Here is a 10,239-nt window from a genome sequence, read left to right as displayed (position 1 = left end):
TAGGGACGCTCGAGACGCGTCTGCGCCGTCGCCTTCGGCGATGCCGTGCTGTCACTGTCAGCTAGCAACAGTTACTTGTCAGCTAGCAACACAATGTCGTCCTCATAAAACAAATCTGGAAGCTGCTGCTCAACTACTGAACTCACCTGTTTGTTTGAGAGGTTAAACCCGATATTACTTCCCTCTAGCACCTTTTCCATCCTGACTATGCACATCATGAACAGTAGTGGGGATAAAGGGCGCCCCTGCCTCAGTCCCTTCGCGGTATCAACTTATTCCTCTCTCCTCACCTCTTCCCATTCAACGCAGACGGTATTTTCTAAATAAATCTCTCTCAAAATCTGCATACAATCGTCGCCCTAGCCTTCTCCTTCCAGGATGCCCCCCAAAATGTCGCAGTCTACTTTGTCATGCGCTCCTGTTATGTCTAAAAAGGCCACATATAACGGTGTCGTTTCCACTCCTAATATTTACACCCTGGGATACGGGAAGGCGAGCGTCATCTCCTGGTGCTGCAAGAAACCCAGTAGGTGCACGCTAGCAAGACCAAAGCAGCGCCCGCAAATTCGTGAAAAGAGGCAAAGATAAAAAAAAAAATGAAAGCAAGAAAAGCCTTAGGTGGCCTGGGGTCAAGCCAACTTTCAGTTTTCTGCCTCGGAATTCTGTGCTTCTACTAGCAAAAACCATTACTTGATAATGAGGCACGCCGTAGTGGCGGACCCCGGATTAAATTTGGCGACCAGGGGGATATTTAACGCGCCCTCAATGCACGGGGAACCGGCGTTCTTGCGGTTCGCTCCCGTCGAAATGCGGCCGCCACGGACGGTATTTCATCCCGCAATCTCGTGCTTTGCAGTGCAACACTGTAGCCGCTAAACCACCGCGTCGGGTAATTTTTCTGATTCAGGTTTCCTCCCTCTCGCTGAAAAAGTTTCAGCAAATATTTTTGTTTTCGTTGATTATGCATATATTCTCGATGTGTCTGGCGCATCTAGATATAAGATTTTTTTCGTGTGTCTACATGGGTGCCGTCATAAAGAGGTTAACCAAGAAGATCCACGACATCTGTTCTGTGTTGGTCACATATAAAAGAAAAATTCTGGGGAGTCAATGTCAAGATGTCTGGCCAGTGGGTTAATTGGCGTAACAAGATTAGATAGATAGATAGATAGATAGATAGATAGATAGATAGATAGATAGATAGATAGATAGATAGATAGATAGATAGATAGATAGATAGATAGATAGATAGATAGATAGATAGATAGATAGATAGATAGATAGATAGATAGATAGATAGGCTCAAAATGCCGGAAGTAGACAAACAATGCTAGTTGCATTAAGAGCCGATGCAATTTGACGTACATCGAACACCGGTCGGCATCCATATCAGCGTCGTTACATGTGAACTAATATAATAATGAAATATAATTAAAAGGTAAATGATGTAAGAAAATGAATGATCTTTGCTTAAGTGTCTTCAAGAAAGTCTATTTGTGCAATACGGCTTTAGTTGATATATCATAATTTTGGAACATCTTCTGGTTCTGTTTTTTATGTCCTTGTTGCATGAAATGTGCAGTGAAGTGCCTTGACTGGTATAAGAAGGGTCAAGAGCTTCGAAATTAACTTGTCAGCTGAGCGCCGTGTTTGTCGTGTCATCTTTTGTTCACGCCTGCAAAAGGCTATGTTTTCCGCTGAAATTGGGAAACCATGTTCCCGAAAAGCAGCAGTAGGTATATCTGCAACAGAAGAATCATCTTGATGGTCTTTCTCGTTGCTATGATGAGATTGAAGAACGTTTACCGCATGTCATTCGGCATTCACGAATGCCCCCTCGATCACAACGCTTTAACCATTTTCTCCTTCCAGGACAGATTGAGCCTCATGATATTCATCTCAACAGCCATGCTTGGGCGCCTTGTAGGAATGCTCTTGTACGCCGCTGCCTACTTGCTCTACGACCCGTTCGAGGTGAGTGAAACAATGATCTCCAACGCTTCGATTATATTAACCAATCGCCTGCTATGCTGCTACATTGGGCCTCACAACGAGCCTCCCTGATCTCGTCAGGCTGTACTCCTGTAGCTTTCTTGCCAGGGTGGCCTTCAACACTAATCTGTGCGTGTTGTAAATAAACTTGGCCTGAGCACAAGCATGTTGGGACGCCGAGCGAGTCGGAGGGAGTGCCAGAACGTCGCAATGTCCAGCTTCCACGTGACAACTTTAGGCATCATGTCGTCACGACACACAGACACCTCTTGGCAAATAAAGCCGAAACTTGCTGTGGAAACGCTGTTATAGTAAGCTATTTAGGGTGCCCTCTGTCTTGCAAGCATTTTTGGGGGTAAATGTTTGAAGTTTCGGACCTCCATTTAAGCAGTAACTGAACGTCGAGAATATCACGTCAGTTATCCTTTATTGAAATGAAGATGAATCTAAAGCGACACTAGAGGAACATATCAAGTCCAACTAGATTGACAGATAAGGGTTCTGGGAAAACGAACTCGTCATTCTTAGTGAGAAACGGAGCTTTCGTAAGCGTGGAAATGGCGAAAATGGAAAATCGGAGTGGCGTCACCCAGTTGGGGACTACGGCACCTCTCTTTTGACGTCACCACTTGCTGATTGACCGAGAGCGCCATAGAGAGAGGTCGCATGGGCGGTAACATCACGGGAAGCTCAAACTGAGGAGCAGCTCCGGTGGAAATTTCCCACGTGTAGAAAACTGACGCATTGCCGCGCGGAAAACGATGATAGGCTTCTAGACAAACAATTTCTCGGCCTAGCTCGACTTTTATTTTTCTTTAGTATGTCTATAATACATAATGTAAGTTCTTTGGAGGGCAGAGGAGGTGGGAGAAGGCTGCGGGGGGGGGGGGGGGGGAGGGAGGAGTTAGTGACTTGGGGCGGAACTGCGCACTGGCGGTAGTGAGTTTCGGTAAGGTGGCGGTAGCCAACATTTGTTTTCACTCGTGTTCCCCCTCTTTCTTTTTTGAAGCCAACATCTGCCGCGGCGAAGATTCAGCGTGGCCTTCTGCATACAGAAGAGGTGTGTATAAAATACGCGAACGTACTTTGATTCATTTTGTTTTGTCAGTAGTTGTGGGAGAAAAGCACTGTCACCTAATTTTATGTCGGAGCACGTTGACCAGGGTGCTTACGTCATACCGAGTGCCGAATTTGACGTCAACGTCCGCCTAATTCTGAAGATGGCTACTTGATTTCTGGCGGTCCTGTATAACAGTCTACGAAGCGTGTGCTTGCCACCATTTTTTTACGAGTCTAGCTTATTCATCCATAGTTAAATAAAAAGCTTATTCATCCACAGTTTAATAAAATTACACATATCTCGTACACCACTCCACAAAGAGTGCGTCTATTTTGCACAAGTAGAGTAAACCGACACAGCAGTTGGGGAGTGTAAGATGCAGCATTCATAATCGAGTTAAGTTCAGGTAATGTGGGGCGCTATAACCTAAAGCTATTCCAAACTTTTCTATGCCAATTTTGCAATCAGCCATCCACAATTTATCCCAAAATTTACCCGCACTTCGCCTCTCTTCCACGAGAACCACGAGAACACCCCATCTGATATGATGTGTGCACACTGATTATTGTGCACACTGATTGTGTGCACACTGATTATTCGTCCAAAAGAACGAAAAATAATTATTTATGATTCGATCTTTTTTCGCCATTCTCCCTCTGCTATTGGTCAACCGTTGTCGGGCTTCGCCGACTTCGCCTGTCTGTCGCGCGACGTCACAGAACCGCGAAAACTCACCTCGTCAAAGCCACATGTTCGCGTTAAAGACGTAATAATACGCCGAACAAAACTGATTTCTTTTCTGTGTAGCCGGATACGGCCCCTGTTCCGAAAGGAAGAGAAGATGGCTGCCCTCCGACCACTCTGGCACTGGCTGCTCGGAGCTGCCGGGGAGCGTGGATTTATTATTAGTCAAGCGCACGTGTTTAGAGAGTTCTCGCCCTGATTTTCGTTTCTCTTGTCCCCCCGACGCAGGAATTTTCGCCATACGCGCCATATTTCATCGTAGCCACTGCCGGTGTGGAGGTGAGAATCACTTTGGTTATGAATATATGATGTATAAAAAAAGGCGTCTATGAGGTATTTTCGGCTCGGCAATCGCTTCATGTTGCATAGTCTTCGAGAAAAGCATAGCCTTCGAGATCAGCTCCGGTTATCACGAAAGATTTATTGCTGAGGCGTGGATCGGAACCCCACCAGTACGCCACGACGTGGCGATAGTTGCGTATCTAAAGATTGCCGAGCCGAGCGACTGCGGGAGGTGCTATTTTAGACATTGTCAATTTCGCCATCTTGTCAGCTCTGATTGGCTTAGAGCGCTGCTTCCGCCTTTCCGATTGGCTCAAAATGCCGCCATTACATAAGTCTACACGAGCTCTCGTGACAATATGACAGAATTGGATGATGTACCGAATAGAACCGCAGAGCAGTTCAATGTAATTGAATAGCCAAACCCCCTCAAAACTTCGCTGACCGTGACTTTGACATTTTGAAACACTGAATGGGGAAAAGCTTGGAAGTCCGCCTGTCTGTAGCGTCGCCTATGGACAACAAAACTAAATATGAAAACGGAACCTCTTTAGTACAACAAAATAAGATATGGATAAACACTGCGAGCAACGCTGAATAAACGGCATCTTCTGGGTGTGTGAGAATATTTGAAAATATTGAATTACGGATCGATTTTTATCCAATTCGATTTGGCCTTCGGATGTCGCTGTTTGTTAGTTCTAATACATGTGGATTTTAGATCGTCTGCTGTGCGCGATCAAACATAATATCGCATAATAACATAATGACATAATATTTTCTTCTGGCACTATTCGATGCGTATTCAATTCTTGCTCTAGAGGTGCTCATCGCAGGCCCACAGTAGTTACAACCAGTCTTCTTTTTTACTAGTCGGGATCGCCACGTTCACCACTGCCAGGTTAGCCATGCTAAACCTGCGATGGGCGACGGCGATTTTCATCGTTAACTCTTGGTGCATCACTCATGGTCGTCGGCAGGCTTAGTAGTGACGAGCAGTGGCGGTGGTGCTACACATAGGCTTTCGATTCTATGACATTTGTATGTTACCACAATATTAGCACGTGGTGGTGCGGGTTGTAACGTGGTAATGGCGCGAAATTCGGAGTCTGTGTACAGGGCCGTGGTAGAGGGGCTGCGGGGGTTGGTTTAACAGAAGTAGCGCTTAATTTTGGCAGAAAAGATATAACGTCAAAGACAGCGGTTTAGTACAAGTATGTAAGTGCACAGTACAGGGGGACACTGTTGAACGGGACACAGAGCACCTGCGAAGATCACATGTCGTCGGTGACGCTGGCATCTTTACGCACACTTACCTATTCTACTCACACATAGCTTGAATTTGCACGCCCAATAAGTGCACCAGCCACGTGAGAGAGAGAGACATGCGAGAGTGTTCCGTTTAACTGTGGACCGCACTGTATACACCGAGGAAAATTGCACCGATGAGGCACCCGAAGTAGCCTCCGATGAACAACTCAAGTGCCATTTATCAGTCTACGCGATTTTATTTGTCTCTGCAATCGGCCTTCAAAGGGCACCGAACGTGTTCGTGCACGTGTTCGTGCACGGCTGCAGGCGCTCTTCGTGCAGCCCGTGGCTGCCTACCAGCAGGCCTTCCATATTCGGAGCGAGATGGAGGCAATGTCGGCTGCACCCGCTCCGGTGCAGGCTGCAGCCATTGCGGCTGAACGCGGAGCGGCGCATGCCCCGGCCGAAGCCGAGCCAGCGTCTGCACCGGGTGCACAAGAGGAGCACTCCGGGGAGCACTCTGAAGAGACCGCGGGTGACCACTCAGCAAATTCAGAGGAGGCCAACGCTGAGAAAAAGTGAACGAACGACATTTCGAACTAACTCGAACAATGCGGACGTTGCTAAGTACAGACTGCCTAGAACGCACGCTTTTTTCTGCTTATTTGCTTTATTATTATTAATATTATTTTTTCTTCTTGAGAGAGGTTAACGGTTTAGGTATACGCGAATCGCTACTTTTCGCTTGTAATTATTCGCAACGACGATACATTAAACGACGAGCGTATGATGATTCGTAGCTGTTTCATAAGGGAACGTGCACAGTAACCACCTACCGCTTATGTGCTATGGAGTGAAGCCGATCTTCATGGCGTTGGCAAAGATGAAAGCGTCTTCTTAGATTTAGGTACATTCTTAGGTCTTCTTAGATTTAGATTTATGAAAACTATTCCGAATCTCTCCCTGCGTTGACACACACAACCCGTGTAGTGGTTTGGGATGTTACAACCCGTTGTTTGATTTGATGTGACTTGAAAATAATAAAATGCGGATGGTTTAAGTCGCGACATCGGTTGTGTGAGTGCAGCATAGAGTTTCATACTAGTGTTACTAGCGAGAATTATGCTACTACTACAACATTGATACTATTTCTTCTACTTCAACAAGGATGCGTGGATTTGTCTACGATATGGCACGGATCTGTTGAGACCTCCTTTGTAGTTCAATTTTGTTTGCGCACTATAGTCTCACAAGGTATCTTTACTGCGGATAAGTTCTTAAACTTACAAATAATCATTTAATTTCTCAGATAAGGTACACGGCAGCGTTTCACAACTGGATGGTTGCGGAAAAAAAAATGGCTGTGGCTTAGGTAAGGTTAAGCCCAGGATGCGAAGCATACCAGCCTTTATTTTAGTTGTTGAACCACTGTTTAGCCTGGTGAACTGCTGTTGCTTGGCTATATTTGGTTCGGCTAGACGAAGAAACAACTCATGCATTACTTCTTCGCCTTCAAGAGTGGAACGCGACAGCGTTCCCGTCGACCCGCCAAGGGGTGTAAGACAATGGGCTACAGGGCAGTGACTACGCGCCCCGCATTGGACGCGGTGAGCGTCGAGCAAAGCAGCGTTCGGCGCGGCAACGAAATGTGCGCCTGAGCAAGAGACGCACGCCTTAGAAACAGCGCGTTTCTAAGGCAACACCGCATTCACTAGAGGCGCTTTTGTACCGCTTTGAAGCGTTGTACTCGTGGCTCAGTGGTAGCGTCTCCGTCCCACACTCCGGAGACCCTGGTTCGATTCCCACCTGCAGCCCGTCTTGCAAGAGTTGAGCCAAAGCCACTTCTCCTCTGTCGTGACGTCACGGTGTCACGTGATTTCATGGTCACCGCCGCGCCTGAGGAGCTGGGTTGAGCCCTCGTTCTCCTCTGTCGTGACGTCACGGTGTCACGTGATTTCATGGTCACCGCCGCGCCTGAGGAGCTGGGTTGAGCCCTCGTAATATGCTTCGCATAAAACAAGCTCAACGCGCTCATACGCAAGGCGTACAAATGTGCGTTGGAACTTGCGCCTGGAGTTAGCACCACCAAGCTCTTAGAACTAGGCCTACACAATACGCTCGAAGAACTCGTGGAGGCGCAACAAGTGTCCCAACTTGAACGCCTATCCAAGACCCGCCCGGGCAGACACGTGCTTGAAAATCTCGGCATCACATACCACTCGCAACACGGCGTCAAAGTAGACATTCCAAGACCCATACGCGAGCAACTATACGTACCCCCATTGCCTCGCAACATGCACCCCCAACACTGCACGGGGAGGCGTAAAGCCAGGGCACAACAAATGAACAAAAGTTACTCTAACGACAAGGAGGCGGTCTTCATCGACGCAGCCCGCTATCGAGACAGGAAGAGTTTCGTGGCGGCAGTTACTACCCACCGAGGCAACCACCTCGTCACCGTGAACACGGCACATGCCGAAGCGGCAGAGGAAGCGGCCATAGCACTGGCCCTCACACAAACCAAAGCTACATACGTGATCTGTGACTCGCAAACGGCAATTCGCAATTTTGCAAATGGGCGCATCTCGCAAGAGGCGTATCAGATACTCCAGCGACATCCCATACACCAGGGAGAGGCCGACGTTGATGACCGAAGGCATTTGCTATGGATCCCGGCACACACTGGAATGAGCACCCCCAACGAAGCGGCTCACGGCGTTGCTCGAGGCCTGACTCACCGAGCAGCATCGGAGGAAGAGCCCCCGCGGGGTACTGCAAACGTCTGGGCATGGGAGGATCGTATGACCACTTTTCACGACATCACGGCACACTACCAATTACAAAGACGCATATACCCATTCCCTCACGCTAGGTTAGACAGGACGCAAGCAGTACACTTCAGACAATTACAAACAGACTCTTACAGAAACCCCAGACTCATGCACGCCATGTATCCAGACATGTACACTACAAACAGATGCACATCGTGTGGCGAGGTTGCCACACTAAATCACATGTTATGGGAGTGTCGGGACCTAACAAAAAAGTCGGGCAGTGCCAACCCCTCCGTCTCTTCCACCGCCAGCCTCCAGTCACGCTGGATGACCGCACTGCTCAGCTCTGACCTGACAGCACAACTCTGGGCCGTCCAGCGAGCCGAGGAAGCCGCTTCGAGACAAGGTCTCGGAACCGCGTCCGCGGCGGGTGCCCAGACCCACTAAAAGACGCCGGACTCAAATCTTGCTGATTTGAAATAAAAGTTTACGCTCTCTCAGCATAATAATGCCAGGGCGTGCTCAAAGTTAACGAAAACTTTTTTTTTCATTGAGGCGGAAGTGTAGTCATTTGGTGGTGTCCAAATCCTCGCCCTAGTGATAGCGCCCTCTTGATAATAGATGCAGACCTTGGAGGCTATGCTTTTGCAGGTTGCATGCGACGGAAGCAATTGTAGCAGACGGAATCCCGTATTAGACGTCGGCTTTTGGACACAAAGTATATGGACACCTGCGGCTAGGTGCGTGGACTTATATATAGCCTCTATCAGGGGACCAACTAGCGCCCGCGTTTGAACTTTTCTCTTCGCACTAGTCTGCTTTCTTTCGAGGCTCTTTCGCCATCAGCGTCGGTATTTGCGATGGCGGGCGTCAAAGAACAACCTGTGTTCATCAAGTTATCTTCTCTCGTGAAATTTTTTGATATCGAAGAACTTGTTCCTTTGAGTTTTGTACCGCAAGGTCGGTCAGCCAGCATATTTTCGTAGGAGCGCCTGAGCGGTTTCGCGATTCGAAGAAAACGCCGCACTCGGTAGAAGTCGGGCGAATGGCTTGCGCATCACAAAGCTTCCACCCAAATAGCACCGAGCGTGTAGCGTTTCCTAATAAACACTGTGATAGGAACGCTATCTCAACTCACCCACTGTAACTTTTGCTCCTGGTATCTTACCCCTTGCGACTTCTTATCTCCAAGACTGGACCGCAGGCGTTTTGAAGATGCGGAGGAGATATGGCGGGAATGAAAATGACGAAATATCTGAAGGCTGTCAGTTTGCAAGAGCTGAATAATTGTGAACAAGTAATAAAGCGGTGGGGCAAATTAGTGTTGTCCGAGATGGAGTAATTTGAAAGTGAATAATGTTTTGGGATGCCCGAAGAAATATGAGAATAAAAAAAAAGAAACAAAAGATTCTCGTTGCTTTCACGTTTCACGTTTCAGAAGAAGTTTGGTAACAGCAACGAGGCGGTGTACGTAGACACTGCGCGATATGGAGGAGAGAGAAGCGCACACGCGATCGCGGTTACCGCACGGGTAAGTGCCTCGCCAGCGCCACGGTGACCACGGGACACACGGAGGCGGCCGAAGAAGCCGCGATAGCCCTAGCACTCGTCGCGGTGCCGAACGCTTCGATCATGATCAGCGACTCGCAGGCGGAAATCCGCGGCTTCGCGCGCGGTCGTGTCTCGCGGGAAGCGGCCCGCATACTCCAAATTTCTGACGAAGGGGACTCGTCATCGCCCTCGCTACCCCAAAATTCTATGGTCTTCCCCCTATGGACCCCGGCACATACCGATGTTCCGCTCGCGGGCAACGAGGCGGCCCATCGCCATGGCTCGAGGTCTCACACGCCGAGCCGCCGCTGATTATGTGGCCGCCGTTTCCTCCCCCGAGAGCGGGGCATCGCATCTGCCTGATCGGGACACTACGACAGAAATGCAGCAACAAGAAACACACTGGGCGTGGGGCGATCGCCTAACCACGTTCAGAGACCTCACCCAACACTACAGACACTACCGCACGATAAATAGAACAGGAACGAGGCCGTAACTTATGCGCTTGCTCCAGACACACACCTAAGCCCCGGAGCTTAGGAAGTTAGTGCGCTTCGGCATGGTTTGTCTTTCAGATAACGAAAT

At 48.6% G+C, this 10,239-nt stretch overlaps 1 protein-coding gene across 3 annotated transcripts in view; it reads left to right on the top strand.

The window, feature by feature from the left end:
- The window catches only part of LOC139046711 (uncharacterized), a 9,726-nt gene extending 3,604 nt beyond the window's left edge, over positions 1-6,122 (top strand). For all 3 annotated transcript variants that reach the window (XM_070533145.1, XM_070533144.1, XM_070533146.1), the window contains 4 exons: positions 1,873-1,974; positions 3,002-3,052; positions 4,025-4,075; positions 5,657-6,122. In XM_070533145.1, the coding sequence (XP_070389246.1) occupies positions 1,873-1,974; positions 3,002-3,052; positions 4,025-4,075; positions 5,657-5,911 (459 nt within the window). In that variant the 3' untranslated portion in view covers positions 5,912-6,122. The remainder of the gene's footprint in view (positions 1-1,872; positions 1,975-3,001; positions 3,053-4,024; positions 4,076-5,656) is intronic.
- Positions 6,123-10,239: the final 4,117 nt, after the last annotated feature.

This window comes from Dermacentor albipictus, chromosome 2 (assembly GCF_038994185.2).
Source record: "Dermacentor albipictus isolate Rhodes 1998 colony chromosome 2, USDA_Dalb.pri_finalv2, whole genome shotgun sequence".
Classification (NCBI taxonomy): domain Eukaryota; kingdom Metazoa; phylum Arthropoda; class Arachnida; order Ixodida; family Ixodidae; genus Dermacentor; species Dermacentor albipictus.
The sequence above is the reverse complement of the archived record's forward strand: the minus strand, read 5'-3'. Positions and strand labels throughout refer to the sequence as shown.